The 18,455-nt window shown below is 43.3% G+C and overlaps 2 protein-coding genes across 2 annotated transcripts; one reads left to right on the top strand and one right to left on the bottom strand.

The window, feature by feature from the left end:
• Nucleotides 1-546: 546 nt before the first annotated feature.
• On the top strand, nt 547-2,464 carry atp5pd (ATP synthase peripheral stalk subunit d). The gene is made up of 5 exons (XM_046415231.1): nt 547-708; nt 950-1,046; nt 1,235-1,306; nt 1,417-1,479; nt 2,019-2,464. The coding sequence occupies exons 1-5, from the start codon at nt 587-589 to the stop codon at nt 2,148-2,150; spliced, it is 486 nt and encodes a 161-aa protein (XP_046271187.1). The 5' UTR covers nt 547-586; the 3' UTR covers nt 2,151-2,464.
• An 8,666-nt stretch (nt 2,465-11,130) lies between these two features.
• Nucleotides 11,131-17,851, bottom strand: metrnla (meteorin like, glial cell differentiation regulator a). Its single transcript, XM_046415963.1, has 4 exons — nt 17,475-17,851; nt 15,295-15,683; nt 12,196-12,255; nt 11,131-12,047 (listed from the first exon to the last, which is right to left on the bottom strand). The coding sequence occupies exons 1-4, from the start codon at nt 17,570-17,572 to the stop codon at nt 11,734-11,736; spliced, it is 861 nt and encodes a 286-aa protein (XP_046271919.1). The 5' UTR covers nt 17,573-17,851; the 3' UTR covers nt 11,131-11,733.
• Nucleotides 17,852-18,455: the final 604 nt, after the last annotated feature.

Consider the following 18,455-nt stretch of genomic DNA (forward strand, 5'->3'; position numbering starts at 1 on the left):
ACCCACGGTTTGGTTGTAAATCTATTATATGGGCATATTTATCACCAAGGTACCAGCGTAATTTCCCCTGTAACTTTCCCATCTTCCACTACTTTTATAACTGTACACCACCAGTCAAATATACACCATTTACATACAAAAGAACAGGCTTCATTATGAGCAATGATGTCTCTACCTTATCTAATTAAAACTGTCTACATTGTGGTTAAGTGAGCAAACTCCGGTGAGTGTTAAGAAAGACACAATATCATACTAACACTTCCTGTGAAACCTTCAAAATAAAACAACAAACAGCGAGACTGGTCCCAATATTCTGTCGGACGCCAGGGATGATCGACGGTATGATGTTGGTTTTATGTTCACATCTTTCTAAAATATGCTTTAAACATATTGGGACCAATCCGGGAGAGTGGTCTGCAAAATATTACAACATGACAAAATGTAAAACACTGACAGTGGTGTTGTGACGTAACTGTCTTAAAAATATTCATCAGTCAGACTGAACCAACTACGCTGATTTACTGATTATTTTGTATGGGGATTTGAAGCTTGAGCTTTTTTCCGTCCCCTCTAGTTAACCTGCAACATGGCTGCGAGGCGAGCTGCACTGAAGGCCATTGACTGGGTGGCTTTTGCACAGAGGGTGCCACCCAACCAGAGGAACATGTTTAACAACCTGAAGGCACGGAGTGAGGCTGTCTCTGCAAAGTTTGTAGTCCCTGTTGCATATCATTTCCTACATATGTCACGCCTTTACACTGAACTAAAAAAATCCCATTCCTCTCTTAAAATGTGGAACAGTATAGCTGCATCACTGTTTCATTTCTGAATGTGGTATTGAATTCATATTTTTCTGCAAGTTTAGCAGGCATGTACACAATATGTTGTGAACACACTTTGTTTGAGACTTGGTGGTGCAGTGGTACTACAGAGGAGGTTGTGTTCACAGGCTCAGCTTCCTGCCAGAGAAACCCGTCGCCATCGACTGGAGCTACTACAGGTCTGCTGTGGCTAAAGCAGGCATGGTGGATGAGTTTGAGAAGAAGGTAAGAGAAGTTACCAGCAAGTCTAGCTATGCACTACTGATTTATTCTTTGAACAGATGTGTGATTAAAACATTTATATTATTATTAGGCATAGTAATGGCTGTCAAACCATAATAAGATGTAGAGTATTTGATTGATATCAGGCGACAATAAAATCAGATATCGGCATTAACTTTATGTCGTCTCAGTTCTGTGCCCTGAAGGTTCCTGAGCCTGTAGACACTCAGACAGCTCTTATCAACACTCAGGAGGCAGAAGCAGTGAGTGTCACTGTGTACGGATTTATCTTGCAGTAGTATAGTACAAACTGTATTAAAACTCTACTTTTAATGTTTTTGTGCGGTTTTTTTTGTTTTTTTTTATGATCTAGGATGCATCAGCTGCTGCCTACATTGAAGAATCCAAAGCTCGGATCGTCCACTATGAGAAAGAGGTGGGAATTATGAATGTAAAACTTGGCATCATCAGCCCCTGTGCTTACCACTGATTCAGGAGCCAAAACTTTTCTTTCAGACAGGAGAGACTAATAAGAAAGAAAAAAGAATGAGAAACTTGAAGAAATATTAACTTACTGATAGCAGAAGAGATAGACTTTGGCACTTGGATGCTGGCAGAAAGTAAATCTGCATAGGAAAGAGTCTTCTGTCACTTGGGAGACTTTCCCTCCAGGACAAGACACAGGTGTTGGTGATCAGGAATGAAGCTGAAGTGCTGAAATTGGACAGCTTGCAAATGACTGGCTAAAGCAGAATGTGGCAGGTTGTGATTGGAGAAGAGGAGAATGAGATCGTGACGTTTAAAGATGGCAGGAAACTGCTTGAAACTTAAATGTATTACACACTCAAGTAATACTGCTGCATTGCAACTGTTTGAAGAGGAAAAGATGATTCGGTGTATTAATTAATCTGATTAAAGTGGAAACACTTCATCAAAATCATCTTTTGTGCTCTTGCTCTGCTCTTCTTTCCCCAGCTGGACAAATTGACCAACATGATTCCTTTCAAGCAGATGACTACAGAAGACCTGAACGAGGCCTTCCCAGAAACAAAACTGGACAAACAGAAATATCCGTACTGGCCACACAAACCCATTGCTGAACTGTAAATCTGCCACCCTGACTGTACCTTCCCCTGAGTGAAAACGTGTACTGTGTGTATATAAAAGTCTTGTTTCATCCATTCAAGGGTTTATAAAATGACTGTATGAATGAAGGAAAAAGAAGACATATTTATTGTGTTTCTTCTCATTTTAACTGAAGTCTACTGAAAGTAATCCTGGCATGACTTTGTGATCAGTAAAATGAACTAAAGCTCGCCAGTGTTCACATGTCCATTATAAACAACCTCATAGACCTCTCACAGGCAGATCAACTGTTGTTTTATTACTGGATTTCTTCCCAGGCGTCATGAACTGAACTTGATCTGTTGGACTGTGTTTTCTTTCTAAATTTGGTATGAAACATCTTCCAACACTCAGTGAAAAGCCAACCCTTGTGGACTCACTGATGAGTTTTTAAGTACACACTCGGCCAAATCACTCTGGGCGCAGAGCAGAGTTTGGTTTCCTTCCCACGTGGTATCATTGTTGTCTTTGGGACAGCGACTTGTAGCTGTCGGTTTTCTGCATCAGCAGGGAAGAAGCATCCTTCTCTCTGAATATTTACTCATGTATGCAGGTGGGCTCGTACTTGCCTCACACTCTTTATTTGATGTCCTGTTGTATTAGGTACATTCAGTGTCAGATAAGACAGAATTAAGCCATCCATCAATGTGTGTGGACAGCATGTCTGCGGATCACACCTCCAGCCACCCTTCTTACGGAGTGTCAGTCTCATTGAGCCTTTGTTATGACTACGGCATAAATCTACATTTCACCACAGCTGGAAATATGAGCGGTCTCTCTGGGATCAATGAAAGACTTTAAACATAAAGTCCACTTTCTGTGCTGTTATTATGGCTTTGGTTTGTGGGTTAATATTAGACATAACTGAGCCCATCGGTGCAGGCGTGATTGTGATAAGTGGAGGAATGCACTCTGGCCTCGACACGGTCATTGTCTCAGGATTCACCGCGAAGCTGTGGCTAAAGATGTTACGTCCTGCAGGGGGCAGCATTGGTCTTATTAAAAGAGATCTGTGAACCTTGTGTTAAATCCATTTAGTTAGGCCAGTGTTTTAGTGTGCAAAAATTTTTTGTGTTTCTCAAAGTGGAAAAACAAAACAAATTCATATTTTAGAGTTGAATTAAGATAATGAGAAATATTTTCCTTAAGCTTTTACCTGCTTGTTAAACTAATATATTCCTGTCATTCATTCTAATAACATTTTTGGACATCTAGATAATCGCAAATAATGGTCTAATTCAAAATAGCTAAATAGTACTTTTAGTCTGTGCAGCGGGTCATCAGCAGCAGCATCATGTCTCCCGATGACCCCATGATACTGCTGGCTGAGTAGTTGCCCTCATGATGAGTAAACTGACCTACACACTTTGACAGTTATATAAAGACTTGCTATAGCTCAAGAAAGTTGATGTGATTTGGTATGCGAGTATCTTACAGCAATTTGTGGATTGTCTTAAATTTACATTTTAAGGTCTATTGCGTAGGATTTGGTATCTAGGAATGAGATTACAGATTGCAACCAGTTGAATAATCCTGGTCTCATCCTCCCTTTCTAAACTTGTAGGAGAACCACTGGTGGTGGATAAAAACAAGAAATAGATAGATATGATATATACATATTTCCCTATATAGATTTTATTTTCATACATTAATGAAAACATAAATCTGAATATTAAATCCCATTTCTGCCAATAGGGTCCTACACACTGAACCACTGAAGAGTTTCTGGAATCATAACATCAGGAGAGGCTCATGAAATATTTAAGAGTCCTTTCGGTAAGCTTCACATTTTTTAAATAGCACGGCGAAACAAAATTTCACTGTCAGCACACTGTGAGGTTCTTTTTCTCTTTGATTCCCCCACTCAGACATGTTATGCATTCCAAAGCAGAGTGATAATCCTCCCAAAAGTCTACACATTATGTCTCACCAGCGAGGGTTCGTCTCGTGATTCTGCAAGTGGGAAGACTTGCTGTGCTTGTGGTGTGACATGAGTGCACAGCTCCACAACAGCTTTCATATGATTGAGAGACTGGAAACACTGCGTGCGGACCAAAAATTGAAGACAGACTGCAAGTCAAAGAGAATCAAATAAAAAATCTTTATATTTAATTGATTTCTCATACTTAATGTCTCATTTTTCAAAAAAATGGCCTGTTTTTATTCTTTTTTTATTTCTGTCATATGCACATGTCCATTCCCACAGAAAAAATGTAGTAGAGTTCAGTTTTTCACTTCCTCGGTGTTAATTAATCCAGTTGGCCTTTGACCTTTGGGAGGGAAAACAAGAACATGACAGGGTCCTGAACTCTGAACAGTCACTGAGTGTCACCTGTGCCCAGTCACTCTGTGAAACAGAAACATGCATGTGCATACAAGACGTGTGAGTGTTTCCGCGAGCCCCTATAGCTCTACTTTCCCTGGGCTCAGCCATTCTTTTCCCAGCTGAGCGTTCAGCTGTCGCCAACACTTGTCCACTTGATAACTGTTGCCGTAACTCAGAGCTCAGAACATTGGTTTACCACCAGTAATGGTTTTAATTGAATCCCCACGCTCCTGCCTAACTTGGAACACTATACACTGCACTATATAGACAAAAGTATCCAGACACCCCTCTCTATGGGGATGTTTTTCAGGCGTTGGGCTAGGATGCTTACTTCCAGTGACAGGAAATCTTAATGCTTCAGTATACAAAGACATTTTGAACAATGCTATGCTTCCAACTTTGTGGCAACAGTCCATAAAGATATGTTTGGATGAGTTTGGTGTGCAAGAACTTGACAAAGACCCCTGACCTCAACCCCATCGTGCACCTTTGGGATGAACTGGAATGGAAATTGTGAGCCAGGCCATTTCATCCAATATCAGTGCTTGACCTCACAAATGCTCTACTGCATGAACAGGCAAACATACAAACAGAAACACTTGCAAAGCTGTGCATTTAGAATATGATGTCATTGAAGTCTTGTTGGTGTAATGGTCAGGTGCCCCAATTCTTTTGTCTATAAAGTGTATAATTCAGCAAAATATCTTATATTGGAAATTGTACAGAGAGAAAATAAAGTGCCTTTTTTTAATGCAACCAAGTACTTGCAAGAATAAAATTCTGTTGAATCCATGTTTGACACTGGGGTGCTGAGCTTAGTTATGTTTGAGCAGGGCCCTAAATTCAGATTGTTCTATCCTGAATTAGGCAGAACAGCTGTTGGGTTGCTTTTCTGTTAAAGAAATACTTTGAATGCACAAAACAAACATGATTATGTTAAACTGATGATTCTTCAACAGGAATTCACCCCAGTCCCTCATTACACTGTGTGATTTGAACTTGTGTTTACCTCATTGAATGTAATAGCGCAACGTTTGTATTTTGTAAATATCTGGATCATAGAGTTAGAGTTGGATCATAATGGTTACTGGTCCTTGGCTATAAATTGTGTTTATGCACAAGATGATCCAGTCGATGGTGAAAACAGAAATTATCTAAAAACTAAACAGTAGTATGACGCATCCATTCCCTCCTTTGCCGAGTCCTCCTCCCTGAAGAATCGATCCATCATTCTCCGTCCCAAAAGCAAACATCTCACATCCGCTCCCGTGTGAAAATCTAAGTGTTCGCTTCCTACCTATCCATCACACAACCTATTATGCTCCTCATTTAGACATCCATCAAATGTCAAATGTTCAATTACACAATCCATCACGGTCTGCACTTGTCCCGCCATTGGCTGATGATCTTTGTCAACCCACAAAGCCCAAACATGTGTGTTTCCTTTAGAGGCTAGAGGGCACGCCCCCGTCTCCTCCAGATTCTAATGGCTGAATTTAGACAGGAACTATTATTTTTTCTTCTCTCATCCCAAGGCCTTGACACCGGTCAGAGGTCAAAGGGGGTTGGCCTGGTTGCTATGGAGGACTCCACCAACGAGGCAAAGCCACTGGTGCTCACTGGACTGTGCAAACAGCCGATGTACTGAGTCTGACAGGGCTGAAAGCAGAGGAGCTGGGACAGATTGCATTATCACAATCACACAAGAAGCGAGTGTGGTGAGTGACAGGCTGTGTAGAGCAAGCAACAACACGCTCATTCAAAGCCAAGATGAAGTCAAGAGAGCCGCAGTGACAGGACTGGCTTTTGTCATTGAAACTTTCTGTGATGGTCCATTCACAGTGAAGTATCTCTTAGGGCCGTGTTGTATCGTAAAATAGTTTGTACAACGTTTTGTCTGACCAAAACAGAAAGGGTTAAAGCTGTTCCAAGCTGGCAACCATTAAGCAAGACAGGCTAAATAGTTTAAATACAGGGACAATGCCACACATTTCCAAACGGGTCTCTCTGGGAAGGCATTGCACTCGGTTGTTCACATCCAAAGCGCCACACATAGCTGTAAAGCAAATGAAAAAAGGGAGTTCAAGAGAGAAGTTTAAACTCTGACTCTCCTCACTTCTTTACACCTGGCCAGTTGCTGCATGAAGTGGCTGTGAATGACAGTCAGTCAGTTTCAGAAGGTCACAAAAAAGTCACAGTCTCTCCAAATCCAATGGTGAAAAGGTCTGGAGGGAGGGGGTTACCAAACCGAGGGAACTCGCAAACAGATTCGTGAGATCATAACATAATCCACAGGTCAAGCTTCAATACCAAAATCCAAATAACCACTGGTATCCTGAAATCTTGGAGTGAGCTTCATCTCTTTGCAACACCAATCACCATGGTTTGGTGACATCATGAGAAAGTTGTCCACCCCTCCCCCCACTGACAAGGCCTGCTGTTGCCATGGGGCTCCTGGAAATGGCACTGTGGATCCCAGTAAATGAAGGATGTTGGGGGAAGGGACGCAAACGCAAGTAAATAAAAGTGCCATTTGCAGTGTGTTTGCTTGACGTCCTTCGAGCCAAATTCTACCCGGTTATTGGGCTGCAGAGCATTGCGGGGCTCCCATTGCAGCAGGACCCCCCACTCTGGAGGACTTTGGTGTGTTTGCTGAACGAACAAGGCGCCCTGACGCGGCCTCTGGGATCCATGTGAGCTGACAACAGCCGCACACATTCACTCAATAAGAAAAGGGGACAAAGTTGGACAAAAGGCAGAAGGAGACAGTCTTGTAGGAGCAGACTACAGGAGCAAATCACCATTCACAAACAGAAATAATTAGTCATAATATAGACATATGCCAAGAAAGAGGAATTTACATGATAAAGCTTAGCAGTGTTCTATCACATGCATAGGCTGTAAGGGCAGTTTTCATCAACAGACTGTGCCTGTTGCTGCTGTATGTTTTTTGACTGGATGCGATCCCAAAAGTCTCACCCAGGTTTACGGCAGAGTGGAGCATGGTCTTGACAGGCTACCATCATCCAAAACCAGACAACTCTGAGTTCCAGACCATCTGATGGAGACAGTGCCTGGTCGAAGTGTACAATTCCCAGATCCCCTTTGATACCTGATATTTAGACATGCAGGCCCGTGCTGTGACCCTGCAATCACTTTTTTCTGGAGACACCCAACACCAGAGTCCATAATCCTGCCATACCGACTCAGTGAGAGAGGTGGGGCAAAGGAGGAGGCTGCAAGGTATTCATGACGGGGAAACTCATGACCCACTGGGGATTAATAAGCATTCTATGAGGCGTCTTACTCACTTGTTGACCTTCACTTCAGGATGTGTTTTTCTCTATCACGCTAACAAGCTAAACTAAGATGACAAACCTGGTAAATACTACCTGTAAAGCACCAGCTTTCAAAAAACGTAAAAGGCCCTCTCTGTAGCCAGTGTTTGGATTGTCTGTTCTGGGCTACTGTAGAAACATGGCGTGCAACATGACGGACCATGTGAAAGAGGATCTTTTTACTTTTCAGATAAAAAAGGGGTCATCCTATTGGAACAGAAATACAACTATTTTAAGTTTCAGGTGATTGTAAGCTAATAAAAAGTCTTTCAATAGTCTTTCAATCGTGCTGTTTTGGGGTTGATACAATACAAATGATTCTCCTGTGGATGTCTGGACTTATTTACCAGTAAGAGTTAAAATTACTGTACAATTTTAAGATTCTTAGTCTCCCTAGTCATGTATTTAGACTAAAACATGAAGCTGAAATATAAGCCTGCAGCAGAGAGAGCCATGAACTCGTAAATTGAAGTGAGTTGTCGTTAAACAAAACAAAGAATATCACAAAAATGAGTAACATTCCACTTTATTCTTGGGGTGAAAAAGTCAGATTTTAAACCTGATATTTCATAAACTGTCTCAACTGCATTTGAGGGTTGCCTTACAGAAGTGTCAGAGCAGTATAGTGTCAGATCGGAGGTGTTAGGACTGCAGCTGCAGAGTGAGCTGTGGCTCAGTGTGGGTGGCAGCTATCTCGCCTATGGGGTGGTGTGTTTATGTGTGCTGGGGTTAGGGCCACGCGCACAGTGCGGGCATACACACTAACACAAACACACACACACACAAATACACAAAAAAACCACAGAGACTCTATTGATTTCAGCTAATCAAGGCAGCAGCACTGGGGGATGTGGCACATGTGCACGTATGTGTGTGTGTGTGTGTGAAGTCAACACATTCCTCACATTCCAGCACTTCCCAAAAAGGCACAATATATAAGCCAATACACTTCTGCCCGCTGGGGTCTCTACTGCTCTTTCTTACAAGTGACTGTGCACTTTAGTTTTCGACAATACTTTTTTGTTCGTTCTCTTTTTTTTTTTTTAATTCCACCCACGAGATGACCATGCGGTGATTTCTGTCTGAATCACACTGACAGCACAGAGACGCCACATATTCATATCTGGTTTAAACTGGTCCTTCTCAACTGGTATTACAGCTAAATCTGACCTCGCCCATGAAGTCACAACTGATTGTATCTGCGAATATAATAGTCAGATTAATTGAAGAAGTTACGCCCGGTGACACTAGAATCCTTTCTGAAGAAAATAATACATTATTTATGTAATGTATGACCCTTTACTAATACTAACTGTATTTTATTCTGGATATTTTATATCCTCATCCAGCAAGTGAACCACAGGTAGATGGCGCAGCACTAGTGAGAAAAGCCAGTGTGCAAATTAGCCTCAGGTACTTGTGAGGGAGATTCAGACACCTTTTTATTTATCAGAAACAACACTGTAATTGATAACTGAATGTAATCATTCTGAATCCAAATGCCATGTGATTAATAAGCACAAGTTTCTGTCATGATCTGTTTTGCACAACTCTCACATTACTGATAATTCTTAACCTTCTACTCTTTACTGATCAAGCTAAAACTATGAGCACATGCTTTGCCTCAGCAAACCTATGTGAAAAATAAGCTTTTGAATCATCATATTTGAAGTATTGATTCATCTGTCAGTTGTTTTCCTATAATTGATGAATCATCTGGTCTAGTAAACATCAGAATTTTCTTTGACTAATGTGCTTCAAGTGTCTTGTTTTGTGCAACCAGCAGTTTGCAACAAAGATTTTTAAATTTATTAAGTTTCACATTTGTGTGAAAGTAAATCCTTATGAAAAATAGGCTGAATAAATAGAGTTTGTCCTGCTCAGTGTGGAACACAGATATGTGTGCTGGGGTTAAAGCACAGAGCACACCATCAACATGCTGGACAGTGATGCAGATACTGATGTTGCTGTGGATTCAGCCGAGGACTTGGTGCATCTGTTACCAGCAGCAGAGAGGGAGAAGAGAAGAAGGTCTGACAACCAAGACAGTCTGACCAGCAAAGAACCCAACAGTCATCAGTCAGTAATGCCTGCTGACCCTGACGCATTCTTCCTCAGGCTCCCGGTCTTATAGCCAGAGCGAGAAGGTTCACAGTAAGGCATCGTTGCTATAGAAACTCTGTTTGCATTTCCCAGTGAACAATTCCGGGACCACTGGCTTTCAGCTGGAATTCAGACAGTCAATTCAATGCACGGTGCTGTCTGGAAGAGCAATTGTTTACGTAAGGCAATTTGAAAGGCAGTCTAGGTGCATTTCCGTTTAAGTGAAAAGGCAGACAAAAAAGAACAAATGGTCTTGCCAATGAACTGGATGTCATCTCACCAGGCCTGGGCTGGTATGGCAGCACAGCTAAGAGTTTCAACAACCTGACGCATTCCTTGTGTTTTTATAAGTACCGAAAATGAAAAGCTTTCACTTAAGCAGGAGTCCTGAGCAGAACTGAACACGCCAATCAAAATTTGGAGTGTGGTTGGAGAGTGCTGCTTTCTGCTGCGTGCCCAGTCACAGGGCTGTCTTCAGTCGTCTCTCTCATACCGGGCTGCTGCGCTGGAACAAAGAGGCCTTTCACATTGACCTTGACACACGGCCACCCCCATCACCACAGGAACCAGCGCAGAGGAATCCACTCCAGCTCTCTGATATCAATCTCCCTGTACCCCTGGCAGACAGTCAGCTCAAGGCTGAGGAGAACCTTGGAGAGGAGGCTAATGCACATCATATGAGTGTGTTTTTATTCCAGCAGAAAATACAGAAAAAATAAACCGTTCTGAATATTATATCCGATCTGGAATAACCCATTACGTCCATTTAAGTTTGGGTTTATGGTTGCAGTGCATCAAAATAAATTAGCTTAATATAATTAAGGCTGCAACTAATGACTATTTTCAAGCATCGCTTCTTTAGACTAAAATATAAAAAGTTACAAGCACTCATCATAGGTCCCCACGGCTCAAAGAGAAGCCTTAAAAGGTCTTTACATTCAAAATCCACAACTATTTAATTAAAAAAAAAAGAAAAAGTAGCAAATACTCCAATTAAAGAAGTGGCAAATTGGTCATACTTGGCTTTTTTGCTTGGAAAAAAAAAAAAAAAAAAACAACATAATTCCTTATGAAAATTTAGAATAAAATTTTTTTTGTCTCTTATACACACAGTGTGTGTATAAGAGACAAAGCCAAGCCAAGCCAAAATCCTGTCTCATTTATTTTACAGGAAACACCACAGACATCAGTGCTGTTCCAGGGAATAAAATTTTATTCTCAAGGGCAAAAAAAGACAAAACAAGATCTTGCTTTTTTGGTCTGTTTGTTTTTTTTTGTTTTAACCACTGTACAGCCTGGTACAGCCCAAAAAACACATGAATTCAGGCATGAAATTGCAAATCATTTTTTTTTAAACAAAATAAAAATTAGAGGCTTTCACTTTATACATTTCTCACATAAGAAATAACTTCAGAACTGTACATCAAGCTTTTTACAAAGCACGCAGAGCTTCAAAATATACAATGTTCATTCACATTTTATACACATTAAAAGAAAAAAAAAAACCTTGCTACATTTAAAACCTGGGAGTTCCTCATCTGCGAGAAAAGGCAGTCCAAACACATTCGACGGTGCATCACGTTCGACTTTCAGAACAGAGTCCAGAGTCCAGCACGCCGCTTGACAACATTCAGGACCTCCATTCATTGTCTCCAAGGAGTCACAGGACAGCAGGAGAGGAGAGAGGCTCTGCCACCGGGCTGGTCTGTCAGTCCCTTACTCAACAAACACTCGGTTTGACTTTCTTCCCCACCCAGTGAGGACTTGTCCTATCTCCAAGTGTGGACAGGTGGCACGCTCAGTCAGTGTCCACATGACAGGGGTTTGTCCCCTGCTGCTGTGCCTCCTTATACACCCGCAGGAAGTCTTTGTAGCGTGGGGCGCAACCCATCCAGGCCTCCCCAAACCTTACTGTCCCCGTGAAGAGGAACTCGCCCTCCCCAGATTTCACCCCGCACTGAAGGGGGATCTTGATGTGGCCGGTCCAGTTCCGTACCCTCACACCCCCAGATATAAAGACCTGGGTCTTCTGTCTGTACAGGCGGCTGATTTCCACAGTGACCGACGAGCGCTCCTCTTCCTGTTCCACCTTCTTAATGCTGCCCCGTGCCACTGGAAACACCAAGCAGAAGATAAGATTTAGATACTGGTTGTGGCTATGTTTCACGCTACGCAGAATGTTTTCATTGGACATTCCTGAACACCATAAAGCAGCAGGAACTTTATATCTCTCATAACTCTCACTCGCATTTTAACTTACCAAAGTCATTGGTGCAGACTGCTAGAAGCATCTCAGCGTCGCTGCAGGGCTTACAGGGTGCTAAATGGAAATAAAAGGAGAGGATGGATGAGTCTGAAACCAAGTCCACTATTTCTTTAGCACTGCTGGACTTGCTGCTTGATAAAAATTGTGTTGACATGTCAACAACGTTCTAGTTAAGAGTCATTTACACAAACACACCACTGTGGTTAGGCCAGCCATGTAGGAGTTTGTGTTCCTCACACACATTCCCAGTTGGGGTCAGAGCAATTTCCATCCCCACATAAGATTATTTATTTACAAGAAAAAAAAAAGGCAGAGCAGGATCTAGCTGTGAAGAGCTCCGGTTTTTAACACCAAATGGAGCTGGGCCGGCATGCTGCTGATGGTAAACAATAACAAAAATTTAACCACTGCTAATTTAAAAAATTGCTGATGAGTGTTTAATGCTCACAGGGGCCATGTGGTCAGCATCCCCATTGCAGGAGGAAACCCTTGATAATCCATGACAAACAAGGACCAGATGACATAAGCAAAGGCTACATCTCTCTAGCCTTTCAGCAGGCCTGCTAGGGCTGAAACAGGGAGTCTTCAAAGATAACATCAAGTTGAGTTCTTAAAAGCCCTTCAGTGAAAATGACTTCAGAGAAGGAGGCAGACAAGACAAACCTACACGAAAGCCTCTCACTTTGTCATATACACTTAAGGGAAGCCATGTGCTGATAACTGCAGGGCAAATAATTAGCTGAGAGAAATAATAATAAAAAAAAAAGTGAAATAGCCTCTACAAAGTGCTTTAAAGGCCTACTCCAGGCTACATTTCACTTATGGCTGGTGGTAAGCTGCAACCCAGCCAGCCTGCCTCCAGAGTGTTTTATGGCCAGAGAAAGGGTCTTAAATGAGAGCAGTCAAATCAATGATTAGTTGACTCAGGTGGTCCTGCGGCTGGCCTGACCAAAACGCCTTTATTAGCCCTGGATCTGCTGTGGTTTGAGTGGCATCCAGGGACAGGTGGGGAGGGGAGGAGTAGTGAGGGGTGGGGGGTGTCGAGTCAGCAAGCGGGCTTTGGGTGGGGCATCAGTACGTGTCCATCCATAAAGCCAGAGGAGGAATGATTAAAAGCATTAATTCCGGATCATTGGAAACCAACTCAACGTACACAGTCTGGTCATAAATTGGAAAATTTCTCTACTTTTGAAATGATGGATTCTGAAGAAAAGTATGCAGACCGTAACCCCGAATTAAGTCCAGTAACAGAGATGTGTCATCTTCAGGAGCATTATTTTTAGCTGGCTTGTCTGCAGTTGAGGGTATCGGGGTGAGGGGTGAGCGCGTCTTAGGTCAGCTTGTGTAGCAACACGAGGCGCGGCCTGCATCACCACAGAGGTCAGAGGTCAAACAGCCACAAGCTCGGACAGCTTAAGAACAGCTGGAGACCTGGGACACTTCAGAGGGGCCGACTTCGCCCAGAGCCCGGAGCTATGGAGTGCGAAGGCCCTTTGAAGTGATCCTGCGTGCTGCCATAGCATCAGAGCCGTGGCCTAAACCCAGGGCTGTTCTTTTCTTTCGTCCACGGCAGAACAGAGCGGGGCTCACATGTCAGACATGAAACAGAACCACAGGAATGGGCTGAAAGCCGAGTCAGCATCTCTCTCTCTGGCCCATGCGCATGCAGCAGCGCTCTGATCAGAACCACTTCACAGGGCCGGGGAGGGATGAGGGATGGGACGAGTGGTAAAATGAGGGAGGGGAGCACAACATAGTGTCCCTGCAACATCTGGGCCCTGACGCATTCCTCCGTAATGGAGCGCAACTTGCTAATGCCACTCGGCAAAGATGAAAACCACTTCAAACAGCCCAGAGGAGAGAGGGGAGATGTATGAAGGGAAGAGGAATGAAAAGTACAACAGAAGAATGATAAATAGACAAGGAAAAAGAGGTAGGAAATAGTGAGACAGAAGGGAAGGATAATTTAAGTGAGCTGAAAGGCTGGCTGAGGGAAGTGACAGCAAGAAAAGTGGGAGTGGAGGGAAAATAAGCCTATATGCTCCTAGAAGGTCCTCCCAACATCTGGCTGGAGATACATTCCAGCCTGACAGTGAGCAACTCAATCCCAGCACAGCGTGTCAGAGAGAAGAGGAAGGGAGAGGGAAAGAAAGAGGAGAAAGTAAAAGAAGAGGATGAGAAGATGCAAAAGGAGCAGCCAATCCACCGGCACAGAGTTCAGATGACACGAGTCCACCATCTTTGGGCACCATCCCAGTGCTGTCTCAGGCCACATCACAGACGGAGGTTATACTCCACAGATCCGCAGAGCACACCCATGTGGTCAAAACAACTCCATGCTCTCTCCTCTACATTGAACCCCCCCCCAAACCCTCTGCTGTGCCAGATAATGACGCAGGATGTGGATATGTGAACCCAGAGAGCCGTAAAAACAGATGTGAGCCTGATACTGCTTGTATTTTGCTTGAGGTGGAAAAAAAAAAAAAAACACAAAAAACACAGTCGCTAGTACAGTTGCACAGCTTGAAACTGTGCAGGTTTGGCAGGTACGCGGTGTGAAAATAGACGTCTGTTTTTCAGCGGAGGCCCTCTGTTTGACTGTGCCCCTCCACACACAACCCATCCGGGGAAAAAAAAAGAAAACACAACTTAGAGCCAAGTCAGATCAAGTGTGAATAATGAACTCAAATATGAACATTTCGCACCAAAAAAACACCATAAATACTTAAAGCCTTCAGATTTTGATGTTTTGGGAGTTAGATAGGAAATAAATTCATCTTAAAACCAAAATGTACAAACAATGCTACCAGTGAGGTGCACTTGGGCTTCAGTATTAGCAGTGTGCTGGAGCAAATGTTGAGTTTCCTACTATTAGAAAGCAACTTAAAAACTTCCACCAGTAGATGGCTGCATTTAGTGCACAGCACGCACCACAGGGACAAAGCACAAAGGGAACCCAGTGATTCCTATGGAGAATCAATCAAAAGCCTAGAGACCTTTTATATGATGACACAGATGAAACACAGGACAATTAACCACAGGTTTGCCAGTAATATTGTACTATAAAAGCATCATAACGGAGATGCATCTTACCACCCAGTGAGTGTGCGTCCAGTCCCAGCCTGTCGCTGACCAGCTCGTACTGGAACGCTGTGATCCGGCGGCTGATGTCCATGTGTGGGACAGCCTCGATGAAGAGCGCCCCCTCCTGGATACTGAAGCACTGCACCTTGCCCTGAGCCTGGTCCTGTTCACGCAGCAGCAACCGCAGCTTGCCGTTACGGTCCAGGTAAATGTTGGTGCCTCTGGAGTCTGCGGCGGGTTTGATGCAGACGGAGAGGCGGGCAGCGGCCGGCGAGACCGTGTTGGGTCGGAGGTTGACGATGATGGCCCCCGTGGGATAGAGCCACTCCAGAGAGCCCTGGGAGCAACGCAAGTACACCTGCTCTACGTCCCTGTCGTGGCCTTCGTGAGTCAGACCGCTGGAAGAAGAAGACAGGGAAAGACTTCAGCAGACATCAAACCACGCAAGGCAGCCGTTGTCAAGAGTCCCCGAAAAGTCTACATTTACAGGAACCCATAAATGTGAAAGTCGTCTTTGTGGAGATGTGTTTTTCAAACTCATACTGAGGCTTTTTTCCCTTTTAGCACATGAAGGGATTATTCACTAGTCTCAAAATTATTTTGTAGTCATTTATACCCTGAGTTAACCGACCAGGGTGAAGACCTCTGGCAGACCGGGAGGACATTAGACCACATTCCTCCTAAAGCATTAAAGGCCGTCTGCGCGCAAGACTGGCTGCATGACCAGTCACGAGCCGGAGCAGCCAAAATGACCTCAGCTCCAACACACACACACACACACACACACACCCTCCCCACCTTCTCTCCCCCCCTCCTCCATACCACATTGTTCCTCCCAGAGCTTTGGCAAAATGCACCACTGGCATGCTGCCTTTGGGAAGACTTTGGAAGCAGAAATGGATGAATGGAGGGACACAGGGGCTTCTGGGCAGACAACGGCAGCAACAGTAGCTGGGCCCGCTGCATGCAAGTGCAAATGCAGGTCACGCACCGAACCTCCCTTGCTTTCAAGCCACCAAAGAGACTGGAAGAGACTTGTCCGGGCAGCACTTCGGACTCTGGCGCCAGCATGACCAAATGACTCCCTCCAGAACTTAATGCCTGGTCAGGGTTTGAAAACTCCAAGCTGTCAGTCTTTCTGTGGCAAAGCCAGAGGCAGGAAGCCGTCAGCAGTCTACCAGTGTGTGCATGCCAAGCTAGTGGTTTGACTCTGGGGGGAGAAACGCCCAGTTTCCTGAAAATGAGATGCTGAAATTCAAATTTGCCATAGATCTAAAGTAACCCATGGCACATGCCGAGCATATGCAGCTGAAGCCCCATAACCAGGCTCCCCTCAGCACGCCTCTAATTAAGTCCCCTCTAACTTCATCACTTCTGCATGCAATTAAAGGAGATTACTCAAGAGTCTCACTAATGAACAACAGATTATTGGTGAAGGCCTCAAAGTACAGGATAAGGCCTACCCCTCCTGACTGGAGGATGAAAAACAAAACCGCACTAAGTGAGGCACAGCTTCTCAAGTGCAAAACAGATTTCAGCAGATGTTTGATGGGAGGTGAAACTTTCCAGTAAAAGCTGCCGAAGGGTTTAGGATCTGTTAGAAATGTTTTAACCAGTAACATTTAACTGTTCTTGGGAGATCTGTGGATGTAATCTGAATATTTCTTTTTTTTTTTTCTTTCTTTCTTTCTTTTGTGGTGGAGGGAAGGTTAACCCAAAGACAAAAATTTCCAACATTTGAATGTTGACTGAGATTTTAGGGGAACATTTGAATAGGTGTAAGAAGAATAATTAAATGTATTAAAATCTTCAAATTATTCCATTTATCCAATTTATCACCATTTATTGGTGAATCGGAGCTTGATGTGATCAGATAATTTTGTCAATTAGTCACTCATAAATTCAGTTGAAACGAGACAAAAGTAATCACGTGTCCGTAAAACTACTGCACCTTTAAAACAATAACAGGCCTTTAACTTGCTTTATGAACTTTATGACAATTGCTGTATTTGTATTTTGTCCTAATTGCTGGCTCTTTTCGTTTAACTCTGCGCTCCTGAGTTTCGGTTAGCCTGCAGTCATTTCATCTTCGCTGCGGCTCAAAAGTACTTTCGCACTCCTTTTATTACACTCGTTTATTTGCCGACATTTAAACTTGATGTTTAATCAAACAGGACAGCGAGCCTCACCTGCCCTTCCAGCTGCACTGGTCGCTTGAGTACTGGCTGAAGGAAATCCGACAGAGAAGGAGAAGAGGCAGCAGGGAGGCCAGCATCGGGGTGAGCATGTTTATGTCGCAGCTCACTTCGCCTCCTCTCGAGTGAAACTATGATGATGAAGTCCGCCGCCGTATTTCCAGCCACATAGCGTTTCCATGTGCCCCCGGCTCCGTCCCGTGCCGCTCCCCGGAGTTTCTTCTTCTACTCTCGGACTGCTCAGATGACTTAACGGCGCCTTTTCAAACTCTGGCGTACAGCGTCCGGTGCTGACAGAACTCCGTGAAATGTGAACTGAGATCAGCCTCGACTCGGCTCCAGCAGCCCATTGCTCTCCACGTCACACCCCATCCGCGGCGGTTTATCACTTATGCTGCCTTCAAGTGCTCAGGCGAAACTCCGAGCTTTGAGAATCAAGGCATAAGGCGTCTGTGTCTTATGTTAGGAGGTCTTTTACCGTGTCGAGTATTGGTTAAAAGGTTTTCTCTGTTATGCAGTGGTAGATAAAAGAGATTATTTCATTGAATCTTGACAACAACAGAAATGTGTGACAGAATACAAAGGAATTCTAACAAATCATTCTGGGTGGAAGAAGTGTCTACTCAGATTTCAGAATAATGATTTAATAAGATAAAAGGAGTAATATTAAAGTGTAGGCATTTAATTTCTTTGAATAATGACAAAATAATTAAAATTAAAAAATATATCAAGTAGCTGAAGTAGAGAACAGTGGAATACGTCGTAATTGAACTGAAGTGAACTTGAGTAACACAGCTTACGATTCGCTTTGTTAGTTGGGTTGATTGTTTTGTTTGTATGGCAATTAATCAATTACTTACTCTCGTTGTCATTCCAAAAAAAAAAACAAAAAAACAAAAAAACAAAAAAACAATTATGTTGTTATTATCACGATGTAATTATTTTGTACTAAAAAATCCTACCTTCCAATTATTT

This window comes from Scatophagus argus, chromosome 16 (genome assembly GCF_020382885.2).
Source record: "Scatophagus argus isolate fScaArg1 chromosome 16, fScaArg1.pri, whole genome shotgun sequence".
Taxonomy (NCBI): Eukaryota; Metazoa; Chordata; class Actinopteri; family Scatophagidae; genus Scatophagus; species Scatophagus argus.